General features: G+C 42.3%; 1 protein-coding gene across 2 annotated transcripts; it reads left to right on the top strand.

Annotated features, from left to right (window-relative positions):
• Positions 1-16: 16 nt before the first annotated feature.
• On the top strand, positions 17-27653 carry atm (ATM serine/threonine kinase). 2 transcript variants are annotated; one of them, XM_032545174.1, is made up of 63 exons: positions 17-160; positions 1440-1539; positions 1628-1746; positions 2008-2153; positions 2368-2532; positions 3344-3509; positions 3612-3850; positions 4781-4950; positions 5074-5252; positions 5322-5693; positions 5795-5998; positions 6617-6718; positions 6826-7060; positions 7144-7275; positions 7390-7515; positions 7604-7696; positions 7783-7969; positions 8303-8496; positions 8568-8647; positions 8742-8897; positions 9367-9442; positions 9579-9721; positions 10294-10411; positions 10507-10677; positions 10773-10948; positions 11029-11272; positions 11567-11682; positions 11800-11926; positions 12013-12212; positions 12289-12463; positions 13354-13512; positions 13660-13792; positions 13872-13967; positions 14071-14242; positions 14326-14467; positions 14594-14770; positions 14894-15071; positions 15151-15256; positions 15415-15573; positions 15653-15761; positions 15881-15969; positions 17032-17134; positions 17329-17477; positions 17551-17655; positions 17731-17850; positions 17928-18162; positions 19215-19385; positions 19536-19655; positions 20648-20865; positions 20959-21166; positions 21258-21383; positions 21931-22071; positions 22518-22656; positions 23425-23507; positions 23638-23778; positions 24918-25034; positions 25138-25287; positions 25479-25644; positions 25736-25822; positions 25910-26024; positions 26734-26797; positions 26878-27020; positions 27100-27653. In XM_032545174.1, the coding sequence occupies exons 2-63, from the start codon at positions 1468-1470 to the stop codon at positions 27278-27280; spliced, it is 9285 nt and encodes a 3094-aa protein (XP_032401065.1). In that variant the 5' UTR covers positions 17-160; positions 1440-1467; the 3' UTR covers positions 27281-27653. The 2 variants fall into 2 exon arrangements, with proteins under 2 accessions (XP_032401065.1, XP_032401066.1); XM_032545175.1 differs by lacking the exon at positions 17-160 and having other exon boundaries at positions 1443-1539; positions 1982-2153; positions 27100-27280.

The following is a 27653-nucleotide window of genomic DNA, read 5'->3' as shown; positions in this document are numbered from 1 at the left end:
CTGGGGCGGGAATATTTCTGCGTGGTGTGCGTGAGTGTGCGTGAGCTTTATTGCACGTCAAGATGGCAAAGTTGTTTTGGGATGAACTGTAAAACCTCTTGTATTTTCTGCACCTGGTCCAGCAGCAGGTTGTTGACTCCAGTCGGTGCAGACCAGTGAGGTCGGTGAGCATGCTTAGTGAAAGTTTAAATGAAGCTCTGTAAATCAACTCCAGAGCTGGTTTCGTTTCTTGTTAGTCTGCATGCATGATCAGATTACACGTGCAAATATTGTATTTCATTGGAAGTTATGCGTATTTAAGTGCTTTGACATTAGAGAATAAAGCTGATACCTGTCTGCCCGCTTACTGATTGATTATTTTAGATCCGCTTTCTACTAAATTACTATGATTTGATTGTCCATCTCTGGCCGGGGTGTTTTCCACTTCACTTAAAGGGCCACAGCACAGCAGATTGTACCCATTGCTCCACAGATTTGTTGCATCCCAATGTCAGAAGTGAAGTGTTCATATTCTGTACACGTTATAACTCCGGTTTATGTTTTGTCCTATAATTTAGGTGCAAAGAATATTTTTGCTCAATTCCAACTTTCTCATTTGGGATTTTTCTGGGTTTGTGTGAGGACTGACGCCTACTGTGTTAGATGTTGTAGCTTTATACAGTCATGGCCAAAAAGAGATCCCGTTAGATCCGGTTTTTTAGATCTATTGTCTACTAAAGATTAATAATAAGCATCCCATGCATTCTGATTGATTTGAATCCCATTTAAGTCTTTGAAGAAATGGTTGATTTTGTGTGGTCTCATTAGCATCAGTAACCCCTTTTGGATGCTTATGACTAAAGAATGATTTCAAGCACCTGTAATGGGAAAATAATATAATACAATGTTGTTATTTGTGAGTGTTTGCTAATGAAGGATTGATTGAGCTATGTATAGAAGTTGTTTCATTGTGGACTGTTATGTACCAAATTATTTTACTGATCTTAGAACAGATGGAGTTGCCTTTTGTCTTGGTTTAGAAAGGAAGGTTTTTAGTTGATGTTTTAGAAAGAAACAAGGATTAGTTGTGAGAATCAAGGATCCCCTGCTGTTTTATGACACACTAAAGGTACATATGTGTGAGATCAGTGTATGTGTTCTCCCTGTATTGGGGTTAATAAGTTGTCCATACAAGGTCTGGTCAAATATTTGCTTATAACCACATCTCCGCTTTCTTTTAAAGCAACTGTTTTGCTCTTCTAATTAAGTCAGAAGAGCAGTGGGAAGTCAACTCACATCAATCTGTTGTTAGCAATAATCCATGCTTATCCTCTCTGGTTCCTCTTCGTCTCCGTTTTTGTGGAAAGAGTACATCTTTCAGCAAAATGCCCTAGTGTGGTCTGTTCATTTGTATTTTGGTTGTAAGGATGTTGGTATTGTTTATCTGCCTGTTCCTGCAGGTGTAACCAGCTATAAGCTGTTGCCACAATGAGTCTGGTTCTTCATGATCTCCTGGTCTGCTGCAGAGGGTTGGAAAATGACAAAGCTACAGAGAGGAAGGTAAGCAAACTAAAAAGATCTGATTACATTTAAGCCCTTAGCACCTGTCAATTTATCACTTATTTTGTGTCCCGATTTGTGGAACCAGAAAGAAATTGAACGGTTTAGAAGACTCATTCGTTCTAATGAGGTTATGCAAGAATTGGATCGCACCTCTGGGAGCAAAGCTAAAGGCTCTAATCAGCTCACATGGGATGCTGTTTTCAGGTAAATCTCCACAGATGTTATAAATGTTTATCTATGCTAGACCATTTCTTGAGATACTGTGCTAAACTTTCATCCTATTTTTCTTCTAATATAATTTTACAACACTGATCACCTTGTTTAAATCATTTCCCCAATTTTATCTTCTTCATCTAGGCACGGCCTTGAATTACATGTCATATTTTACTCTAGGAAAATGCTTCTATGAAATGACAGCTTTAATGTTTGTTTTGCTCAGTCCAGTTTTTTTCCCCCCCTCATCAGATTCCTGCAGCGTTTTGTCCAGAAGGAGACTGAGAGCATGCAGTCGAGTAAATCCAACGTCACGGCGACTACGTTGGCCACACGGCAGAAGAAGATGGCTGAAACGTGCAGCTTAGTCAAGTTTTTCATTCGCTATGCAAACAAACGTAAGGGCAAGATTTTCACCTTAAGTTAAGAAAATGCAAGATTGATAAAATTATCTATATGAAAAAAAATGGTTACATACATTAAAACAATATTTTATTACCTCACCTACTTTCTGGACCCTACTTACAGGATTGGGCTGGTTTTAACTCTCTTCAACACAAAAATCTTTGAAGATGTAATGTGAACTCCATGTCTAAGGCTTGATTTGTGCAGGTGGGCCTCGTCTGAAGTGCAGCGAGCTGCTGAAACACGTGATGGAGGTGCTGCAAAGTTCGTATTGCTGCTCAGCATATGGAGAGAATTACAGCAGCCTTCTTTTAAAGGACATCCTCTCTGTCCGCAAGTACTGGTGTGACATCACTCAGCAGCAGTGGCAGAGTAAGTGGCTAATTAGTATAAAGGTGTGTAAACTCAAAAATCCATTTATTCTGAGGGCCTTTACTAAGAGACAAGTCAAAACATCAAGATCAACGTTGGGTTTTTAGTATCACAAAGCTGATTTCTCATCACCAATGTATATGAAAAATATGAGAAACTGTCAAAACTGCTTGAGTCAAGTTTGCATCATATTTCTGTTTAATTATTGACTTTTGATATGTTTATGTAAAACTCTAAAACTGATCACTCTAACGCTATTTTCTGTTGACCTTATTACTGACACAGCAGATTTGAATTTCTTTTGCAATAATAAAAAGTGAAACTACTGCAGTTTTTCCATAGGAGCACACGACATATCCGCGCCCACTCACATATTTTCATATGCAATTCCAAACCTTTATAAAATGTTATAAGTGTTAGAGTTAGAAGTCTCATACTTGTGATGTGACAACAACTTAAACTTTGTCACAAATCTTATACTTTACTGATCTGATTGTACATCAAGTTTTATAAAATAATAATTTAAATGATTAGATTTACATGTTTTTTTTAAGATGGATTTTATTAATTTACTTTTCTTATGTTGCTGCTCTGTTTGCTTTCAATTATTTATTATTAATATAAATTCTAATCATACCAGCTACATTAGTCTCATCTGCTGCACAGTTTTACTAAACTAATATAAACCCAGATGAATAAGATTTCTATTACCACTTTAACATAGGACGCCTCTCACTGGAACTGTAAGAAAGTTTTAAAAGTCATCCTGATAACTTAGGTGTATTTGTACTTTTATTTTTTTCATCTATAGGCCTTTTGGAGTTGTACTGCAGCTTGTTCAACTCTTCATCCAAATCCATCAACCGTGTGCTGCTGAGCAGAGTCATCTATGCTGTGGTGAAGGGCTGCTGCACTCAAACTGACGGATTTAATGACTGTTTGTTCAGCTTCTTCTCTAAAGCAATGCTTAATGCCAGGTAGAAACCGTGATCATTATATGCATTGTCGGATAAATTGTTTCGCTTCTGTTGTAAGCTGTGGTAAACCCCATGCACCTGTTTCTCCTGCCACCATCCTAGGCAGGAGAAACACCTCAGTGTCCTGGAGCATCTTGTCTTGACTCTGAACATCTTCCTGAGATCTGCCGCCATGAACTGCCGGATGAGAGTGTGTCGTCTCGGAGAGGAGCTTCTTCCCTCTTTACTGAACGTCTGGGCGGACATGAGGCCGAGTGCCAACCTGAAGGAGGAGATTGTGGAGTTCTTCAACCTGCAGCTCCGTGTTCACCACCCAAAGGGAGCAAAGTCTCCAGACACAGGTTTGGTGTTAGAATGCTGAGTTATCAAAAACGATGTCCTGTGTGGGATTTACATTAAAGTGGACCTATTACGTAACATTTACATTCTGTGCATCTTTGCATTTCCATTTGGATCTCAACTGCTTCTAAAAACAACCCAATTGCTTAAAAAAACACCCAAACATTTTTGGGAATAAGTTAATGTTTATTGGTTTCTGGAAAATTAGCTATTTCAAAGACCTTTCTATTGTTAAGTCACATTTGACGGTCACCGCGCCATTACCTAACAAGCTTAGCCGAGCCCAGCCCCGTTACCTAGCAACCCAGCTTGGTTTTTCAGCATATAGTGTTTTTTTACCTGGGCATCTGCCGGGGCATTATCTTTTTAGATAAGCAGAACGAAGAGTTTGTTTTGCTTTTAATATTGGTTAAATTTATTTCAGCTCTAAGTATTTAATATCTAGGTGTTTTTATGGGAATGTGAATCTTTCAGATCAATTTGATTAGCAATTTTGATCATATTTCACATTTTAATGTGTCATGTAGGATGGGGCGCTGGTCTTGGTCTTGACTTCCCTCGGTCTTGGTCTTGACTTGGTCTCGGACCCTAAAAGTCTTGGTCTTGTCTCGGTCTCGGGTTGGGTGGTCTTGACTACAACACTGGTCAGCAGCAACTTATTTGGATTTAAAGTGTTAAGACCCTAAAACAACTCGTTTTGAAAGGAGCTCAAAATAGACAGAAGTAACCAGACTAAAATGTCAATATCTAAGAATTACATTGTACAGAAAATGTAATAAACATGTTTTGCCCATAGACCTACCCTAATCTGTTCAAGGAAGCATAGTAGGTTGCCTTTTAAATTTGTGTTTGACAGCAGTTGGAATGTGATTTAGAAGAATTGAAAGTTGCCCCAAATTAACCTTAATTCAAATGATGATCTTTGTTTTTAGGTGCGCATGCAGAGGACTGGTCCAGGTGGCGCGGCCTGCTGTACAACCTGTACGACGGTTTAGTCAGAGAGATCAGCCACATCGGCAGCAGAGGGAAGTACGTCACTGGGACCAGACACATTGCTGTGCAAGATAACCTCATTGAACTCACTGCTGACATCTGTCACCAGGTAAGAAAACATAACTCCTGGTCTCCCAACGTTTGCATAAATGCAAAGCAGATCAGGTCTGAGTTTGAAGTTGCAGTCTAATGTATGTTTAACACCCTTACATCTTGTGTGGGATTGCCACAGCTCTTCAGTGTTGACAGTGATGCCCATATGCTGGAGGTCACTCAGCCCCAACACAGAGCCACACAGATGGACAGTCCCTGCCATGGAGCAGCCAGCAAGCGGCGCCGCATAGAAATGGGCTGGGATGTTCTCCGTGACCATCTGCAACCCCAGCAGAGTGACTTTGATGTCATACCATGGTATGAAAGTCAAAAAGCATTCAAAAAAGTTACCTCACATTTACTCAAACCTGCGTTTTCTTCTCTCAGGCTGCAGATAACTGCAGTGCTTGTCTCCAAGTACCCATCCATGGTGCCCGGTAAGGAGCTGGTCCAGCTGCTGTCGCTGTTGTGTCAGCTTCTGTCAGAGCAGCGTAGAGGAGAGAGGGGGTCATACGTGCTGCGCTGCCTGAGGGAGATGGCCCACTGCCAGGCCCGCATCCTTCAGAGAGCTCAGGCCCACAGGGCGGAGCTGGGCAGGCTGTGGCTCCGGATCTGGCCCCTCGCACTGCGTGGGGTCAGTTCACCTCACACTGAGTCCCTCAGTCTAGACCTGCTGGCCTCCATAGTACACAGGCAGCTGATCGATATGGACAGGGAGTTCTGGAAACTCTTCCGCGCATCTGCATGTAAACCCACCCAGTGAGTCGCAGTTGCTTTGTTCATTGCTGCATTCAATCTGGATTTGTAGCTTCTATGTAGGTTAATTTATCTGCACGTTTGTCTCGTCCTCTTTTTTTCAGGAGTGCTGCTCTCTGTCTTGCCCAGGCCATGCTAACATGCTCAATCCCAAAGACTTTTGCTTCAAGCTCAGGTTTTGACTACATGGTGACCTCAGAGGGGAGTCCCTCCGCTAACCTGAAGGAGAGCCTCATAGCCTGGCTGCTGATGAGTGACCAAAATGAAGAGATGGAGGATAGCTGCAAGCCCCACCCCATCATCTGCAGGTTGCTTTTTTTGTACTATTTGTTTGGCAATCACTTTGTATTATTATAATTATGTTATATTTATGGTGAGGTGCAATGTTAGCTCTGCCTCACATGGTGATTTGCATCTCTTATAAAACAACTTTAAACAGAACTTTATTTGTTTTGAGACTCTGAGACTTTCCAATCGTTACATTTTTTCTAAAAGCAAAATTTGCAAAGTGCTTCCCCTGTAGATGTTTCTCTGGAGTACCAGGAGTCTGGTGGCTCTTTGTTTGATTATACTTTGCCCCACCTTGACAGGTTGGAGTTTTGTCATAACAAGATGATGGGCTGAGCTGAATGAAGCATGTAGCTTTGGACATAATAATATTCTCGGGATAGCGTTTTACGTACTAATTCTGCTTTCAGCGTCACATGAAAATGATGCCATATATTAACTCTAAAGGCGAATTTTATTTTAGAGTATCACACTTAAAATCTCTATAAACTACACTGAGTGGTAGTAACATGACAAAATATGAAAGGATTAGTGGATATTAATAAACTACTTTTTGTTCAGATGTTTTTTTTCCCTTTTTTGTCTTTGAAATCATTTTTTTGTGTTGTATTTATGGGTTATTGTGTTCTTTTCTGCAGCGACTTCCCTCATAATCTTATTGCAAGCATCCTGGTCTCACTGACCTTCAAGGACACCAGTGCTGGGCTGAAGTTCCTGCTGGGTAGTGAAGGACTAAAAGGGTAAAAAAAAAAGAGAAGGGATTATAATCTCATAATTAGTGTACAAGCAACCAGTACCTGTCAAGAAACTTTAACTCCATTTAATCTCCCTGCTTTATTTTTTTTAGTGCCGTTTTTCAAGACAGTTCTTCCGATGCCAAAGACAAGTTGGAAGACATAGAGAGACTGTACCAGCAGTTCAGCTTCAACACGCTGCCGTCAGAGGTCAGAGCGACAGACGATGAGTCGGTAAAGATGGCATCAGCTGACGTTCAGCTGGCCGCCGTCCCCGCCCTCAGAAACAAGCTGGAGCGGAACCTGCTCTCTGTGGCCGGCAGCCTGCTCAGCTGCTACTCCCCTGATGTGAGCAGAGGTTGATTTGTCCTGGAGTGTTTAACCTGTTCGCAAGTTTGAAACTGACGCATGATCTGATTGATCTTCTGTAGTCTCAGTCCACGCCTCCAGAGTGCCTGGTGCGCTGTTTCAGCCAGCTGACGGGTGTGCTGGCAGGTTTTGTCGCGGCAGGGCTTGTGACTGAGGAGGAGGCCTGCCGCTCTCCGCTTTTCACCAAAGCAAAGGTCTGTTCACACTCACATCAGTTTGGAAAATCCAGCCTCAAGTGATTTCCCTCAATGCTGGTAAAACAGTATAGTCAAATATTAACATGAAGGTTTTAATGTCGTTGCTGCCAGGCTGTTGCGCAGGACCTCAGTGGCTTTGTTTCCAGCGTCAAAGTGAAAATGAACGAGGAGGAAGCCATGTCAGCGCTCAGATCGCTCATGAAGCTTTGCACACAGTGTACCAACAGAGCATCCATGGTGACATCACCTGCCATTTTGATGGTTTTGATCAAAAAGTTTAATAAATTAGTGGTTTTAATGAGTAAACTGATCATTTATTCTGCAGGACAAAGTTGGATTGATCTCCTCTGGTTTATTCCTGATGACTCTGCCTGCCAGCCTGCTCAGTGAGCTGGCAGAAATCTGCAAACTGCATGTGGTATGTGGCTCATCTAAGGTGATTTTTGTCGCACGGATTTCACAAACTGGAACCAGATCTCTGAATTTTTCAACTCTCCACTTCAGTTGAACAACGTCTCTAAGCGAGTCAGTGTCACGGATGATGATGAACAAGGGGATGATGAGTGGGAAATGACAAAACATCCTCAGGCTGGTGACGGCATCGACCTGTTTGAAGACGTCGAGGAGGCCCACAGCAGTTCCAACGGGAGTCACAGACAGAAAGAGGACAACGCTGACTCCTGTGGACCGGGTAAGAGGAGACCTGACCTGTAGGCAGAACTCTACAGGTTTTAAAAGTGTAAAAGCAGCTGCTGGAAAGTTGAAGGTCTGCAGCCTGTAAAAAATTTTCTTCCGGATTTGTCCTATAATTAACTTGGATTCTGTGGTTTCTATGGTTCCTATAGCAGCCGCATTTATCAACTTGCACACCTGAAATTTGCCTTTTTTATACATTGGTAGATTTGCTCTTGTGCGATCCTCTTTCCTGTGTTGGAGAAGACTAAGTTAAAGAAAAGTCAGAGTATTTTTTTTTAGGTTTGATAAAATGAAAGTTTAAGATTGGTCATTGGTCTAACTCAAACAGGTGCCAAAAGCCTGCTAACGGAGGACTATCTGGGAAAACAGGACCTGGCTCTCCTTGCTGTCTTGAACTTCCTGTGTGAGTGCGCCTCTGCTCCGCCTCTCCACAGCCTCCTTTTTAAACCTCAGGAGGTGCGGCGCAGGCTGCTGCTCCTGCTGGATCAGATTGACTTCAGCAAAGCTCTGCACCTCAACATGGTGAGCAACAGTCGGCCTGAACGATAACCTCCAGCTCAGCCGGCTTTAGCTGAACTCTGCTTCCGTTTCAGTATCTCGTTCTGTTGAAGAAGCTTCCTGCTGAAGACTCGCTGTCTCCGGAGGAGTTTGACGCTCTGCTCCGTCCTCTTGCGTAAGGAAAAGTTTCCATCTCAAAACACAAATCAGTTTTTTTCCTGAGGTTGCAGACCAGATGTGAACAGCTGTATGTCCTTCTTTATCCACAGGGACTTGTGTTCTTTGTATCGTCAGGACCAGGAGATCTGTGCTGCTGTGCTGCTCAGTTTGTTACCGTCCATACAGAGCCTGGGGAAGACCCGTCACATGCCCGAGGAGATGAAACATGTTCAGGGATCTCTTCTGCAAGTTCTGTCTGGCTTCTGGTAAGAAGCATCACTTTATGCACCACAAACACATTTCTATTTAAATGTATCTGTATAGAGAAATTATGTAATTAAAGCTTTTTTTATTTACTTGTGCTAACGGCGAATAAACAATTTACTGTTCCAGGAAAACTGTTTACCTGCCATCATTGGTGGCTATGCTAACTAACTGTAGATGCTAGCATTTCGTACACAAGCATGATTGACAGACCTAAGACCCTCCTCCTGGCTCTGATTGGTTTCTGACCAGGCGGTGTATTTCTGCAGGTGACAGTAGGACAGCAGAGAGAAGGCAGAGGAACTTTATTTTATTTTCACAGATTATCTCTCATACACTATCACAACATAGCGACAGTTTTAACAAAAATATAAAATATAAATATATTTTTATAAGTGTTGCAAACATGGAGCTTTAATATTTGTGTTCCTCTCTGCTACAACTTTGCTGTTTTTTTTGTTTTTTTTTTAGTTACTTGAGCCAGACGGGAAAATGTGTGGCGACTGTCCGAGCTGCGTTGGTTCAGTGTCTTGTCGCCTTGCTGGAGGTAAAGTTTAAAACCCTTAGGAAGAGTTTATTTTGTTCTTCAAACATTTCAGCCAGATACATTTTTTCTCTTATACATGTAATTCAGTACAAAACATATGAAAGCGACTTGAATTTTGACATCGTCTTACACTTAGGCTGACCCTCTGTGCCACTGGGCTGTCCTGACCCTCAGAGGGGCCGAAACAGGGAAGGACTCTCCCGGATCGCTGGTTCTTCCGTCTCATCTGGCAGACGCACACCACCAAGTCCGCATGCTGGTAGCTCTGTCTGTGGAAAGGTATGCTTCAGCTTCATGAGCCTTGTCTCTACTAGAGGCAGATCTGAATAATCTGGAAAAACAGGCAGATGTAAATGTACAGCTTAAGAGATTTGGAACAAATATAGGCAACAGATAAAGTTATGTAAACCGTATTATTGATGCAACATTTTCTATCTTTGTCCAATTTCTCAGTGAACTTTGTATTAATTTCCTAACCATTGTCTCCACTCTGTGTTGTTGCAAGATAAACTTGTCCCACCTTCTTTGCCACAGTTCCAGTTGTTGTATATTTTTTATTACTGCTCTGACTTTTGATATAACCAAGTTTAGTTGAGCAGCTATTCTCTTCTAGCAATTATTTGGACAGAAGGTCATATACGTGGTTGATGCATGTTTTCCTGTCTTTTCCATTCTGAAGAGTGGCTAAGAGAAATTGGTCTCTGTCTAACCCCATAAAAACAGGAAGTCATGGAAAACTAACAAAGCGTCTCTCAACACTGATCAACTTGAAAAGTAAATTATAGAAATAAAATGCACAATTTCCTAAACAAAATGTAAATGATCTTTGGTATTTTCTGCTCTTTAACCAGGCTGTTCCTTGATTTGAGACCAAATCGCTCAGATAAGAGGAAGATGTTGCCACTAAAACACCAGCAAGCAGCATTTGAGAACATCTACCTGAAGGCTCAGGAGGGCATGAGGCTCCCGGTGAGGTCATGCAGCATTGCTGCGCTCCAAGAACTTCACTTTTGTTGCTTAATGTAAACTTTTCTCATGCTCTCCTTTCGTGGGTGATCACACAGAGGGGCAGCTCCTCAGAGGATCAGCTGGACGAAGTGTTGAATCGCAAAGCCACTCTGCTGAGGAGTCTGTCTGTGGTGCTGTGCTGTAGCCCTGTGTGTGAGAAACAGTGCCTGTTTGCGCTCTTTCAGTCCTACAAAGAGAACAATGTTGAGGAGGAGCTCGTCAAGAAGGTAACAGATTGAAATAAATCATCTCCATTCTCGTTTCACTCTTACCTTCCTGATATCTGAGAGGATCTCGTGCTCTGCTTGGTTTTCTATCGCAGATGTTGTGCAGTGTGTCCAAAGTGAAGAGCTGCAGGAGTGTGAAAGCATTCGTCACTTCTCACCTGTACTACCTGATAGCGGAGTGGCTCGCACAGAGGCAGTCAGATGACCGCTACACTCTTGGATCTTTCCCCTACAGCCTGCTGGACCAGAACACAGTCAAAGATTTCTACAAGTCAGAAAAGCTTTGTTTCCCCTTATGTTTAAATTTAAACAAAGGTTTTCTCACACTTACCTCCTCATCCACACTTTCAGCTCTTATTACCAGGTGCTGATCCCTCACCTGGTCTTTCTGGACGACTTTGAGCAGGTGAGGTCCATCGGGCGGTGCCTGGAGAGGGACTGGAGGCACTTATTAGCCGACTGTTTCCCCAAGATCATGGTGAACATCCTGCCATACTTCGCCTTAAAAGGCCAGGACTCTCAGGTGGCACAGAAGAGAGAGAAGGCACACCGAGTGTACGACCTCCTCAAAGACGCCAGCTGTCTGGGCAAACAGGTGAAGTGGAGTGTAAAACAGAAAAATAAACGTCTCATTTTGTTTAGTGTTTAGATTTACACACACCACAAATTCTTAAGCAAGAATAACTTTTGAAAGCAGGAAAAGGTAGAGATTTCCTTCAACTTCTGTGTCTTCCAAATGGTTAAATTTGGAATATGTTGTGGGCAGGATAATTGGCTTGATCTGATAAAGTGTTTTCCATGTGAACATTTTATAAATATCAGGGAGGTCTTTGCAAAAACCCCATTTGGAGTCATAAACTCTCCTCCATATTTGGAAATTTGCCCACAGCAAATCGACAGCCTGATTCACAGTAACTTGGCGGACATTGTAGTGGAGCTGCTGATGACTCTGTATGAAGGCTGTGGAGCAGATGGAGACACTGGAGACCTGAAACGCTTTACAGGGTAGTGACACTTTAACACACTTTCCTGTAATTTTTCTTTGCTACTTCATTTCATCTATGTCTCATTCTGTTATGCATTGGAGTGGCACCTGAAGGAGATTAGTTTTATGCCCCACAGAGAGCTGGATCCCGTACCAAACCCACCTCACTTCAGCTCGTACGTCATCAAAGCCACTCTGGACTACCTCAGCAAATGCCACAGTGCCAGCCACAAGTCTCTGGTGGCCATTCTGTCTAAAACCCCGGTATAGACGCCTCATTTACCATGTCAGTAAAATTTAGCTGTTTATAGTAAAGAAGGTTAATCCTTTCCCCTGTCTGTTGCCAGCAGATTTCCATCCAGAAGATCTTGCTGGCAGTGTGTGAAAAAGCAGCAGAGACGAGCAACAGCTACGAGCGCCACCGCATCCTCCTCATGTACCATTTGTTTGTCAGCCTGCTGCTCAGGGAGGTGAAGGATGGTCTGGGAGGAGCCTGGGCCTTCGTCCTCAGAGACATCATCTACTCTCTCATTCACCACATCAACAGCAGGTTAGTGAACACCAACACTCATTTGCTTTTCTAAAACCGAGAAAGTGAACAGCTTCATATTCCTCCTGAACCACAGACCTCTTCACTGTGACGAGGTGTCCAACAGGAGCCTGTCTCTGTGCTGCGACCTGCTCAGCTCTGTGTGTCAGGCAGCACTGCAGTTCTGTGATGACGCTCTTGACTGCCACCTGCAGGTCATTGTGGGGACTCTCACTGCTCAGGTCACCAGTCAGCCGTTCATTTCTCAGCAGGTAGGTCACACATTGCTCTGGTCAACAGCCAAAAAAACTGTCTGGGGTTTTTCAACTGTCTTAGGGTAATTCTGATGTGCTGAAACCAAAAATGACATTGGTCTTGCTCAACCAGGTCAACTTTCTGAACTAAGCTACATATTAGTTTGGGATGCTGGGATGCAGTCATGATGGCTGATTACTGTTGGGCGCTGAAGAGAGATATCCCTGCTGCTGAGCATACGAGGCGTTCGAAGAAATGGAAGTTCATGCCCTGAATTTTGCACAATGAAGACGTAAAGTTCAATTTACATGCACTTACCCTTATTATTATTTATTATTCAGTTTACAGAAATCCAAGTTTGTATCATTTCATTAATACACTCTGTTAGAAAACACGTTTTTTCTCCTAAAACCTTCTTTGGATGAGAGATATTAACGGAAATTAACTGATAATGTCACAAAAACGTCATCAATTTAGTCAGAAGATCAGATTTTCTAAATCAAATTAGAATAAAAACCTGACTTGATTGAGAAAAATGGATGCCATTTTTGGATTCAGTCCTAATTCAGTTGAAGAAACATAGACAACTTCCAAAGATATTTTTTTGCGACCCAGTGTTACTGATTCTTCACTTATGTAAGTCTCTCTTAAATTTGATGGTGTCTATGAGTATGTTTTCAACATGCCTGAGTTATTTTATATATCACAAAATAAGTAAAGTACTGAAAAAGTATTACAATGCATAAAATACACAGATTAATAGGAGCATTTGTTTCCCAATGCTGCAGTTTAAACCTGTTTATTAAATCAGGATGTGCCAAATCAAATGCTCATTCCTGTAGTAGTATTATCTGTCGCCTCCTTTTAGATTGTGTACTTTATAGTTCTGAATTGTTTTGTCCCCAAGGTGCTTAGTCTGCTGCAGTTTCTGGTAATAGAGAGTCAGCAGAAACTAAAAGGAGCCATCAGCAGATTGGAGCCGTTTCCTGACATCCCTGAGTTCAGAGAGCTGCGCTCAGTGCAGCACAAACTCAAATATAACAGCGGCAGCTTCACACTGAGACAGGTACATATGTGCGACATTACAATGTGATTTTCTATTGATATAAACCACAAACATTTAGGGCAAGGAAAACAGATTTAGGTTTGTGGTTGCAATGCAAGAAAATGCAATAAAGTTCTTAGGCATTGTATTTCCTTTATCCTTTTACAGGAAATAACTCATTTCCTATTGGCATCATCATGTGACTCTTTACCTCTGACCAGACTGGAGGGACTAAAGGAGCTGACTCGGCAGCTGCATCGCAACAAAGACCAGATCCGAGAGCTGCTCAAAGACTGCCATGGTGTGATGCTGCAAAACAGCATTTGCTTTAAAAAAATTTAATGCTTGTCGTTATAAATATTGCCTTTCTCTGGATGCAGCTAACCCCACTGACAGTGTACTGGTGAAGCTGGTGCTCAGTCTGCTGCAGCTCTGCAAACTGGCTGCCAGTCACCCTGGAGGAATCGACATTCTGGGTAAAATAAAATTGGGTGATTTTTTATTTTTATTTTTTCCCCCAGTTGTGATTTCCCAGTTTCTTATATTTTTGTGGGGTCGTACTTTTACCCTTTGCTGCAGAGGCTGCTGGCTCCTGTCTTGGTGAACTGGGTCCAATTGACTTCTCCACCATCGCCCTCCTTCACGGTAGAGACCCCCTCTACGAGAGAGCCGCATCTCTCTTCGTCTCCAACGATTTACAGCATCTTTACATCATCCTGAACTGCATGAACGATGCTCTCATACAGCAGCGGTACGATAAATGCTCCGGCTCTGTGATCAGTTTGTTTATCTCAAGATGTCTGGGTAATGATGGTGTTCACCCTTATCTGCCAGCATTGAGGTGAGACGAGCTGCAGCTCAGTGTGTGAAGAACATCCTCGCAACTCAGTCTGGCGTTGACTTCTGGGACCGACATAAAGACAACCGGGACCCCATGCTGGCTTACCTCAATCCATTTAGAACAACCAAAAACAAGGTGAATTTCGTTGTCCTATAAGCACTTTGAGTTTCCCTCTCTGTGAACGACGTTATGCCAATGAACCTTACAGCATATCTGACATTTTGTTGTGTGTGTTTGCCTTTATGTTGGCATCTTTACCAGGTGGCTGCTGTGACTGCTGAGGAGAGTTCAGAGGCCAAGAGAAAGCTGGAGAGCCAGGAGTTTTGGACCCCGCAGGCGGGGGCCCACCAGGCCTGGCTGAAGGCTCTGTGCACAGCACTGCTGGACAGCGGAGGGGTGAGAAGAGAGGCACTGCTGCTATCACGACCTCTGTGTCTGGTGAGTTCATTAGGTTTATGCATTGTTTACACAGGAACTGCCTCTTAAACTAGAGCTTTAGGTTTTTCAGTGTCATTTAGTCACAAGTTCTCCATGACATTAAAGTTTGAAATCCAACTCCAGGTGATGGTGGACTGCTGCCAGAAGCTGCTGCCCCTGATCATCCACTCCATCCTTCTGGACGACCCTGACGGCTCCTGGAGGAAGCTGCTCTCTTCACACATTCAGGACTTCTTCAGCTTCTGTTCCAGGAGCGCTCAGGCCGCCAGTCGATCCGCAACACCTCTCAACTCCGACTCCGGTGAGTTTGAGTCCGTTACAGACCAGTACAATATGTCTTGTTCAATGTTTTGTGATGAAATGTTTATAATTTCTTACAGAGTCTGACTCCGCAAGCCAGGGTTTGTATGATAAAACCTCCCTTCGAACCATGCTGACTGTTATTGACTATTTGAGACACCAACAGAGACAAGTGCAACATGACAGGTTTGTTATTATTTAATATCTGTCTATTCTTCAGCTTCCTCCTGTTAATTTAGACATAGAATAGAAGATGTGTGTCACAATAACTCATAGCACAAAAGAAGAGAGTCTTCATATTTTTTGCAATGTTGATAAAAATGTAAATGCTGACGTTCTTGCAGTAACTCCTGTGGCACTGTGTGCGACTCCAACTTCTGGTTGGAGCTGAACTACCTGGAGGTGGCCCGAGCCGCTCAGTCCTGCTCGGCTCACTTCACCGCTCTGCTGTACGCTGAGATCTATGTGGACAAGATCCGAGCCAACATGGAGGAGAACTGCAGGTTTCCAAGAAGATCTTTGTTTTTACAATGCAGTTAATTTAACAATTTATTCATTTGTCCGTCTTGAACAAATGTGCAGAACCAAGTCCAAAGCCACACGCAAGATCAATTTCGAGGAGAACAGCCAGAACTTCACCATCTCCGGTCTGACGGAGAAGAGCATGGAAGACACCAACATCAGCCTCCAGGTCTGCTTTGCATGTCAGAGTTATGTCAATAACAATTGTATTTGTATAATTTTTTTCATCTCATTTGACTTTGTACATCCTTAAACTCAAATAATTTTAAATTTTTGGTGTGTTTGTAGGAGCTGTTGATTGAGGTCTATCGGAGTATTGGGGAACCTGACAGTCTTTATGGCTGTGGAGGAGAAACAATGACAAGTCCACTCACCAGGTAGGTTTCTCTCCACTGCAGTGTTTTGTAAAGTATTCATACCCACTAGTCGTTTTTCACATTTTGCCATCTAAGTACCACAAATACAGTCTGTTTTATTGAGGCTTTATGTGCTAGACAAACATAAAATGTGTAACTCTTAAGTTTTAGTTATTCACTCCACAAATGACATTTCTGAAACACTAGCAAGAAATGCTATTTGCAGTTTGCTATGAACTACCTAAGGGACACGGCAAACTGGTGGAACGTAACACTTTACATTCACATTCGCACATTCAAACGATGCTGGTGGTGGCAGCATCATGCTGTAGGGATACTTTTCTTGTCCAGAAACCACTCTAAGGTGGTTATAGTTGATGGGTGGACGAAGTTAAACTGGAAGAAAACATGTCAGAGGACACTGAAGACTTGAGAACAGAGCATCTTCCAGCAGGAAGTTGAACCAAAACTCAAATCCCATTTAAAATATGTTTTCAGACTGGGTTTGCACAATATAAGATTGAAGATTTTCCAGTAATGTGCAACCCGGAAAATAGGAATATTTCTCAATTACAGACAAAAATTGTACTTGTAAGATTCACAAAAAGAGGTGAGATCAGTGCAGGTTAATTGATGATAGAAAAGATGACAGAAGCGCTGAATAACCCAATGTGCTATTCAAGTCATCTGTCGAAAATTCTTGCATTTTTAATATTGTAATATACGTCATAGGGATAGCGAACATTTAAATGTCAGTTTTTTCCAATATCGTGCAGCCCTATTGCAGACTGTCCCTCATCCACTCTGACTGACATTGAAGCGTTTAGCAACCAAGAACGAAACTCAAGGAGGACTGCATGCCACACTTTTGAGATTTTTACTGTGAACACTTTGAGTTGTGTCATTTTCCTTCTTGCATAAAAATGTAAGTCTTTACTGCATTGAAGTTTGTAACTACAATATGACAAAATGTGGTAAAGTTCTGGGGGTACAAATACTTTTGCAAAGCGCTGTATCTTCCCAGTAGAATGCAGACATTGCTGTGCAGACTACAGTTTTTGGTTTGTTGCACTTTTGGTGCAGGATACGAACATACGAACATGAAGCCATGTGGGGGAAGGCCCTGACCTCATATGATCTTCACTCTACTCTCCCTGAAGTTACCCGACTTGTAGGAATTGTGGAGGTAAAATGGTTGAATCTGCATGAATTGATGTGATTTGTTATGATATTCAAATGCTACGAAACCAGAGAACAAGCTATGATGAGATTATTTCTTTCAATTTGATCTAAATAAAAATAATGTCTCACACTGGGGTGGAAAATTTGTCTTTGAATATATTGTTATGGTGATTTTTTTCACCCTCCTTGTCCGAACAGGGCATGCAGAACTTTGGGCTGAGCAGCATCCTCGCCACCTACATGAGGGGTTTGGAGAGCGAAGGCGTGGAGTGGGGGGCTGAGCTGCGAGAGCTCCGCTTTCAGGCGGCGTGGAGGAACACGCAGTGGGACTGTGAGCTGTCGGAGAGGTGAGGATGAGGCATGACCAAAGAAAGTCTCATCTACTTCATCTTTCACCTACACCTTTATTTTCTTCCTTAGAAGTGACAAATCCAACCCCGGCTTCCACGAGTCTGTGTTTTGTTCCCTGCAAGCACTGAGGGACAAAGAGTTCTCCATATTTGATGACACCCTGAAACGTGCCAGGTGAGGTGGGCACCTGAAACGTCAAAGTTTGGCCCAATTTATTATTTATTTATTCAACTATGTCCACGTGTGAAGGGCGGCGGAGGTGGAGGAGCTCTGCAGAGGCACTTTAGAGGCCGTATCTTCCCTGTATCCGGCCCTGAAGAACCTGCAGAGCATCAGAGAGCTGGAGAGCGTCAAGCAGCTTTTCGCTAGGTGATTTCACCGTCATCAGCAGCAGTGAAACAGAGCTGAGTCAGATTAACGTTCCTAAGCTGTTTTGTGTATTTCAGATCCCTCTCTGATGTGACTCTGAGGGACGTTTGCAGCCAGTGGCGGCAGCACTCCCAGCTGCTGGTGGACAGTGACTTCACCGTGGTGGAGCCTATCCTGGCTTTGCGCTCCGTAGCTCAGCTCACCCTGTTATCCAGAATGGAAGAGCCAGAAAACAACCGTCACCTCAGCTCTGTGCTCACCGACCACCTTATGGAGCTCTGCCGCTTGGCCCGCAAAGCCGGGAATACACAGGTAGCCTCCACATGCATCACTGCACTGCCTGGTGAAAGCATTCAGAAAACCTTTTTACATTACAATCAATCATTTTGGTATATTTCATTGAAGTTTTAGGTGATCAAGCGTCAAAACAGTTTTTCGTTTGTTTCATAGTAATGGAAAACTGTCTGGGCTGAAACAATGAATCAGATATTTATTATTAAAATAATCGTAAACTAATAGAGTAATTGATTAATCATTAACTGGAGAAAACAGACTCTGAAAAAACAACAAACTCAAAGCAGTAATTAAGCCAAACTTGTCCAAAAAATGAATTAATTTAACATTTAAGGTGAAAAACCTTCTTTGTTTGTAGATATATTTTTACCCAGAACTCCTCAAGTGACACAGTTTTAGCTTCACCTGCTTCAAATTCTGCTTAAAAATGACCTTTGGTTAAACAAATTATCAGTCATTTAATTCAAAATTCAGATCAGCCCTGAACTGTATTTGTGTTAAGTTGAGCAGAAAGACCTGAACTGAATTTTTCACTCACTGATATTAGAAGTGATTTCTTAGCTGCAGATGCAGCCTTTGCGCCAAACGTCCACTAAAGGAATGCTATGTCATTGGATTTTAGGTAATAAAATGTTTATTTTTCTTATTTAAAGAAATAATTCAATTATGTGTATTTATTAGCATTTCTCAACTGTTTTTCTAGTATTCTATAAAAAACGCTTAAGTGATTAAATGAAAACTCTGCAGAATGTGCCAATTCTTTACTTTATCCATTTTTTTTATTACAAATTTTTATAGAAAGAAAGCTATTGACAAAAGAAAGTCCATTTTGCAGCTTGGCACACCACTTCCTTTGTGAAACATGGTGGTGGCAGAATTATGCTGTGGGGATGCTTTCTGTTTCAGCTGGAATAGAAAATGGGATCAAAATCCTGCAATGTGCTAAAATTTTTTAACGTTTCTTTAGCAAGGCTTCATATGTTAGCAGATTTAAGGCAAGTTGAGGTTTCTCCGTCTGTTTGAACATTTACGTTACGTTTCCTAATTGTAGCGTTGTCTCCTCTGTCAAGCTTGCGGAGCGTGCGGTCTGTCAGATGAAGCAGCACGGCGACGGAGGGAGCTGGGCGTCCTCACCTGTTCTGTCATGGCAGCTGGAGGAGGCCCAGGTGTTCTGGGCGAAGGGAGAGCAGGGTCTGGCTCTGGGCCTGCTGAGGCAGATGATACACAGACTTGAGGAAAAGGTCAAACACACAGCCTGATAAAGATGTACCACCACAGCTTTGCATGGATGAATTATGAAAAATTACCTGCATATAAGTTTTGTTCAATTCTGTGTGAAGGAAGATCCAACATGAGTGAATTAAAATATTGTTGTGTTGAATGTCGAGCAGGTTGATTTTAATCCAGCTCTGGCTCCGCTCTACACCGAGTGCCTCAGGCTTTGTGGGAACTGGCTGGCTGAGAGCTGCCTGGAAAGTCCTGGAGTTATCCTGGAAAAGTACCTGGAGAGGGTAAGGGGCCGCTGAGCGTTTCTTCTTAAAAGTTTTAGAGATCAAGAATTAATGTTAGACTGCAGGCAGCATTCAAATGTTGCTCCTTTTTCTATCCGTAGTTCATGGAAAATGAATATGTGTAAAACTAGTGAGACACCAGAAACCAAAATCTATAACTTTACCAATAATCATCTATTTCCTTCCTTCCTTCCTTCCTTCCTCCTTCTCTCCCTCCCTCTTCCTTCCTTCCTTCCTTCCTTCCTTCCTTCCTTCCTTCCTTCCTTCCTTCCTTCCTTCCTTCCTTCCTTCCTTCCTTCCTTCCTTCCTTCCTTCCTTCCTTCCTTCCTTCCTTCCTCCCTCCCTCCCTCCCTCCCTCCCTCCCTCCCTCCCTCCCTCCCAGCCACTTTTAACATGATGAGTGAATCATTTTCTAAGACCTCATCATGGAGTAAACAGGCACCAGTTCAGAGTTACAGTATTTTCTTTTAGGATGTTTGTCTTTCTAGGCTCAGAATAATCAGAAACGTCAGTGTTCCTTGTATGTAAACATGAAGAGAAAAGAAAGAGACTATTCTAATAAGTGAACATGAAACCAGATGAGTCTCAGGTGTAATATATGTTACCCTTTGCCCTTACTGAAGTAACAGCAGGCCTCCCTGAGAGACATGAATGACTCATTACCCGTCAGCCAGGCAATAACTGGCTTACGCACACACATGAATTATTTATTTATGTCCAGATAAATCAGAAGGAGGCGATGGCATAAATATTAGATTTCTGGAAGTTTATGGTTCATGTCCCCTGGCTGTGGCAGATTAATGTAGACCAAATGGAATAATTCATATATACATGTTTGTGTGTCTCCCACAGTTAGGATTTGGTGCTTCTGCTGCTGGTTTTCTTCTTTTTCAGACCTTCCAGGAAATGGAGTGCTTATTTTCTGGCTCCTTTTCTTTAGTCCATAACTATTCAGGTCTTTCAGAGTCTCTTCCTCGATGTTCTCTCTTCAGGCAGTGGAGGTGATAGAGAGGGACTCGGGGGGCCGGGACCCCAGGCTCCAAAGGCAGCGGACCGAAGCTTTCTTGTCTCTGGCGCGCTTCTCTGATGCTCAGTACCAGAGCATCGACAAGTACATGAACTCATCCGAGTTTGAAAACAAGCAGGCCCTGCTGGAAAAGGCCAAGGAGGAAGTGGACCTGATGAGGGAGCGGAAAGTGATCTCTAACAGGTTGATTCCCACCTTCGGTTTTCTCATGTGTACAGAGAAAAACCCCACAGTGGCAGGTCAGAATCGTCTTTAACAGATGAAATGGCTTCTCAGGTACACGGTAAAGGTGCAAAGAGAGCTGGAGCTGGATGAAACGGCGCTGTCCAATCTGCGGACGGACCGACAGCGATTCCTGTGCAAGGCGGTGGAGAACTACATCCAGTGTCTGGAACAAGGTGAGGAGCATGACACCTGGGTGTTCAGGCTGGCTTCGCTCTGGCTGGAGAGCGCTGACATTAAAGAGATCAACGACATAATGAAGGTGAGTTAACATCTGCACTCCACCAGTCACTGCCTTTTTTTTCTGATAAAGTTCAGATGTTTCTGATTGTTACAGCTGTCTTGTTTTCCAGAGGGGCGTGAAGCAGATCCCATCCTACAAGTTTTTGCCTCTTATGTATCAACTGGCTGCCCGCATGGGAACCAAAATGGCTGCCGGCGTCTCTGAGGACCCAGGATTCCATGAAGTCCTGAATGATGTAACTCAGAAGTTTGTCTTTTCTTCAAGTTTGTCAGCGCCACACATAGAGTTGAAACCAGGTGTTTTAAATGCTTTGTATGACCGACGTTGGCTCAGGCTTAATGTTTTTGGTCACTTAGGATTATCCAAAATATTTCTTATTTTTTTAAATGCCATAACAAAAAGCAAACACATTCTGGCTTTCCTTTCACAAACTTCATTGTTTGAGTTTGTGCCCATTCTTCAGACCTGGTGTAAGCAGAAACGTTTTGCCTTTCTTCTCATATAAAGTTCTTTTCTCAGAACATTATATGAAAAATTAGGATTCTTTCCTATTTTGGTATGTCTAGTTGTCTCTTTAACACAAAGCAGTGGACAACTGAAGCAGAAGGAAATGGTTTTTAGATTTGTTTTCCAGTCTAAATATCTGGTTTCAACACTACTTGATGAGTTTGCTGCAAAGTTTGCTAAGCATGCAAAAGCGTTACACCTGAGCTGTCAAACTTTGACTATTTAACTTTTATTACACAGATAAAGTTATGAATTATCTGTGTTTCCCCCTTCAGCTCATCTGTAAGGCGTCTTTGGAACATCCTCACCACACGCTCTTCATCATCTTCGCCCTGGTGAACGCCAACAAAGACGAGAGTTTCTGCAGGACACGGCCGTCGAAGAGCGCGCCACGGCAACAATCGCAGTTTGATCTGGTGCGACTTTCATTGATGAGTTGTTTCTTTTAGAAATTTTGGTTTATTTCTTCATTATTTTGAATTGTTTGTTTTAAAGGAAAGTCAAAAAAAAGGAAACAAAAATCTTACCATAATCTCCTTGGACTCACGTTAAGTCATTGCAATTGTCCTTCCTGGCCATAACAGGAAATGTCAAACCCTAACGTACATTAGTTACGTATTTTAATGTCATCACTGGACATTAGAATAAAAGATCAGCTCTCATAAATCTGTTTTTGGTCCAAATTGTTCGAGAATCAACGTGTCTCTCGCTAAAAAAAGTCTGATTCTCATAATCTGTGCTGATCTGGTTGAGTTTGAAACACCAAAACAAGCTTATCAGAGTCGACCTCAAGTCATTTTTTATGAGTATTTACAGTGAAACGCTTTGTTAAACATCTGCCTTGTCTTACTAACTCTTGCAGGAGCGTTCAGATGTGGCTCAAAAGATCATTTCTGTAATCAGGAAGAAGCGAAGCAGGTTGATCCGAGGGATGGAGCACCTCTGCGACGCCTACATCACTCTGGCTTACATGGATGCTAGCCGGCACAAAACCGAGAAGAGTGAGTAATGATCTATTGTGCAAAACTCCTAAATCATCTGTCACGTCTTGCTTCCAATGAGCCAGACTTTATTGTAATAAAACGTCCTTAATTAGTTGCTCTCTGGATTTTCTTAAGTGCTTCTTTGAGGTTTTCATGTTTAATTTTTGTTGCAGTTCTTGACCACTTCCTTATGGATGGTTTTCATTTGTTAAATCTAATCTATTGAGCAACCCCAACATATAACTAAGATATGAAACATTTTAATTATCTCTATTTCTGGTCTTGATTTTAAAATGGCATTGAAGGGTTTCAGAAATCCTGGGCCTAAACCGGCCAAATCCACATAAATATATTATTTTGTTATTATTGGTGTTTAATGTAAAAGATGAATCAGTTATTGAAATATCAACTCATTTAGTAATCAATTAATTGCTAACGGGACCTCAACAGTTCATGCTGAGAGCAGTCAAGCCAAAACTGTAGAAAAACATGCAATATGATGTTTATTTTCTTAGTTAGAAAGGGAGTTAAATTTTGGGGGGGTAATTAGAATCTTTTAATGTATTTTTAATATTGTATGTAAAAGTTTCAAATGGCTAAAAAGAAGATCTGCAGATTGTACAAATTTCTTTGAGATTATTCATCAGAATAATCGAAAGAATGATCGATTACTAAATTAATTGTCAGTTGCTTCCTTGTTTAGTGGTTTACCCTCTCACACACATTTGAAATCGCTGTACATTTAAAGGTATGCGTGTGTATCTGTGTGTCCATCTCTCACACCAGAGGCCATTCCCGTCCCTGCCGATCAGCCCATCATGCAGCTCAAAGACCTGGACGAAGTGGCCATCCCCACCATGGAGATAAAGGTTAATAGATTTGCAACTCTGATCTGAATAAACAAGTTTGATTAACTGTCACTGACGTACCAAACATTTGACTTTAACGACGTTGGCTGGATTAAAAAAAAAAAATCTTGTTTGTTCGGGTTGTGGACAGGTTGATCCGACGGGTTGCTATGAAAACCTGGTGACTGTTAGATCCTTCATGCCCCAGTATCACCTGGCCGGAGGAGTCAACCTGCCGAAGATCATCGACTGTGTGGGCTCTGACGGGAAGAGCAGGAGGCAACTAGTCAAAGTAAGCTTCTGTGTGTGTATGTGTGTGTTTTTTAATCTGTCATCAACTGATAAAAAGTTTGCTTTTGGTACTGTGGTTGGTGCAACAGAGTGACCTGCACCAACACGGGCACACACCAGTTCTCAACTAAGCAAACACACACTTTCTGACGAGAAGCTGGTCGCTCTAAGCTTTGGCTATTTTCCATTAGGTTTGGTTTCAGGTAATAATTAATCAAGTTTTTATATAAAAACAAACAGACTCTCACACCTTCATATTGGAAACAATCCTCATAGAGAGAGAGTGGGGAAGGTGTGTTGGATTACATGTGTGTGAAAGTGTGTTTGTGTTTGCAGAAGCATTTGAAAGACACTTAAAGGTTAACAATTCACCTGCTCGTTGAGTCATGCTGAGATCATGTTTTACCCTAATATTGCTTTTTTTTTTCTTGATCTAAAGAGCTAGCTTCACCAGAAAAAAATATTAAAAAAAAGAAAACCCCTTTACTGCCTACGCACTGAGATGAAATAAATCTTTTTAATTTTTAGGCAACAATTGCTCCATTAAAAGAGTGAGTAGGACTTTCAGATTGACAACATTTGAAATATGAAAAATATAGACTTGATAAATATCATGAATTAATAAAGACATTGAAATCCTTATTTCCTATGATTTCAGTGATTTTGTTTATATCTTACAGGATCAATAAAAATAACTAAATAAATGTTGGCACTGTGTTGCAATCTTCCTGGAACGTACACATAAAAACTTACAGTAAAAAGCCGTTTAAGAATGAAATGACTACAAGAAAGTAGCTAGCTGCTCATGCCTGCAGTCAGTAGTTCATAGAATTAAAGAACAATGTTCATTTTACTCAAACATGTACCTATAAAAGGTAAAATCAGAGAAACTGATCATTTTAAGTGGTCTCGTAATTTTTTTCAGTGCTGTATATTTAGAGTGGAAATTGATTTCTTTAAAACTTTACCTATAAAGTAAATATTAGTAAATGATCAGGATGAGCTACAAAATAAAGGTGATTATTTTCAATTAGCTTCTCATGATAATGTAACTATGCAGAGATTTGTTGATCCTCAAGAAGTTTAAAAAGCTTCATGTCACCGAGGGCAGAGTAACATAAGCGTCCTCTTTGTGAACAGGGTCAGGACGACCTGCGGCAGGACGCGGTGATGCAACAAGTGTTCAGCATGTGCTCCATGCTGCTGCAGCGCAACACAGACACTCGGAAAAGGAAGCTGAACATCAGGCGCTACAAGGTGACATCAAGCAAGGGAAAAAGAAGACGCTTCTCTCAGAGTTATGTGAACATGTGTTTGCGGTGTTTTTGGTGTCGACTTAATTGCCTGGTTCGGGTGCCAGGTGGTGCCGTTCTCGCAGCGCAGCGGCGTGTTGGAGTGGTGCTCGGGCACGGTGCCCATCGGGGAGTTCCTGGTGGATCCCAGTAAAGGCGCTCATAAACGCTTCCGGCCTCAGGACTGGACCAACCTGGCCTGCAGGAGGAAGATGATGGTAAAGTGCTTAAGAAATATGCTGTTAAAGACATGAAACACTTCAACTCAACTGCTTTTCATCACTGTTACTCTTTCAGTTTATGTTTAAGAACAGCTGTGCACTGTTACGTAGCAGATTCAGTCATGTTTCTTTGAAATGGTTGGAAAAAGACTCCAACTTGTTTGTCTCCATCTCTCGGCTCGCTGCAGGATGCTCAGCGGCAGGGTTTCGATGAGAAGCTGGAGGCCTACAGTGAGGTGTGCAAGAAGTTTCGACCGGTCTTCAGGTACTTCTGCATGGAAAGGTTCCTGGATCCCGCGGTATGGATGGAGAAGCGGCTGGCTTACACACGAAGTGTTGCCACATCCTCCATAGGTATAATTGTGATGTTGGCTAAGATGGAGTTCTGTAGTGAAACAGCAAAATGGCACATAACTGGATTTTATGATTTTTTTTTCACCTGCAGTTGGCTACATTGTTGGCCTGGGCGACAGACACATCCAGAATATCCTGATCGATGAACAGACCGCTGAACTAGTGCACATCGACTTAGGTATTCCTTCTCCTCACCCCTTTGATTTCTGCAGACTCATAGTTAAGCTTCATAAATTGTAACATATCTGATGTTTTGTGTTTTAAGGTGTGGCCTTTGAGCAGGGGAAGATCCTCCCCACCCCTGAGACCGTCCCATTCAGACTCTCCAGAGACATAGTGGACGGGATGGGAATCACTGGAGTGGAGGGCGTCTTTAGGCGGTAAAGATCAGCATCTGGGAGAATCTCTATGTTACATTCTCACATTTATGTTGGTGTGTGTCGGCTGTACAACGCCTTGCGAAAATGTTCAGTCCTTTTCAACCTTGCTACATTTTGTCAAGCTACAAAAACAAACGTAAATGTGTTTAATGAGTTTTCTATGCCGTACAAAACGGAGCATAATTGTCAGTGAAAGACGAGGAAGTTTTCATTTCTCTGCCGCTACACCCATACTCAGGATAAGGGGTTTAATGCCACAGTTAAAGCAGCTGTCCACTGTCTCTACATATTGTATCAGGAAGGAGTCTCTAACAAATCTCTGAGGCCTACACACATTTACACTGACATTAAATGACACAAAGGTGGAGTGTAATTAAGCCAGGTTGGTTTTTGTCTGGTGTTTTGTATTTATTGGGATCAGAGTATTTTGGATTTTCAAATCCAATAAAACACCTTATTTTATCCCCCCTCTCCCCATAAAGGACAATTTAGTTCACAGCAATTTAGTTTCAGTTTGTGGCATCAAGGTAAATACATACAGATGCAGGCCATGAGGCCACACTTTTCAGTTTTGTGTCCATAAAAGCAACAACTTTTCTGTCCTGCTATTTTTGGTTGCAAAATAAAAAAAATACAAAAGATCTGAAGGCTTTTGTAAGGTACTGTAAATACAGAACACGAGCTGACCCCGACCCGATTCTGTGCTCAGATGTTGTGAGAAGACGATGGAGGTGATGAGGAGCTCCCAGGAAGCTCTATTGACGATTGTGGAGGTACGAGAACTCTCCATCAGCTCTTGGTGCAAAGCACAAAGCTTTTATATAAAGCTGATGTTTGCCTCATGTGCCGACAGGTGCTGCTGTATGACCCTCTGTTTGACTGGACCATGAGCCCTCTGAAAGCTTTTTACCTGCAGCACGACGAGCAGCAGGAGCTCAACGCCACCCTGAGCTCCACAATGGGAGGCGAAGACCTCGACAACCACCGCAAATCCAGGTGATCAGATGATCTTCCATTTCAGAGTCGTCGTCTATTTTTCTACCTTTCTTTGAGCTCTTCTCTCGTCCTCCGGCAGTGACAGTCAGAGCTTCAACAAAGTGGCGGAGCGGGTGCTGCTGCGGCTGCAGGAGAAGCTGAAAGGGGTGGAGGAGGGAACGGTGCTCAGCGTGGGAGGGCAGGTCAACCTGCTCATTCAACAAGCCATGGACCCCAAGAACCTCAGCAGACTGTTTCCAGGGTGGCAGGCCTGGGTCTAAACCTGGAGGGAACCAACAAGACTCGGCAGACCAGTACTGTATTAGTTTTGGAAAAAAGTCTCTGTAGATTGTTGCACTTTATTACAAATGTACGAACTGATGAGAGTTCTGCAAAAGACCTTTGATTTTGTTTGTAAATGATGGTCTGTACCTGTGATTGACCCAGTTTGATGTGAATGTTTTCATTTCTCTAAAGCATGATGAAGAGACTGATACCATTGACTATCCAAAGAACAACCTTTATGATTGTATAATGTATGCATTCCTTATTTAGTGGAATTTTTATTCACTTCTGCCTTCTTCTTTCTACTTTATTGGATTTTTGATGTTTTATTTCTAGCATCGAGTAATTAAAAGGAACAGAACGATGTCA

This window comes from Xiphophorus hellerii, chromosome 18 (genome assembly GCF_003331165.1).
Source record: "Xiphophorus hellerii strain 12219 chromosome 18, Xiphophorus_hellerii-4.1, whole genome shotgun sequence".
Lineage (NCBI taxonomy): Eukaryota > Metazoa > Chordata > Actinopteri > Cyprinodontiformes > Poeciliidae > Xiphophorus > Xiphophorus hellerii.
This window is presented reverse-complemented; position numbering and strand designations above follow the sequence as displayed.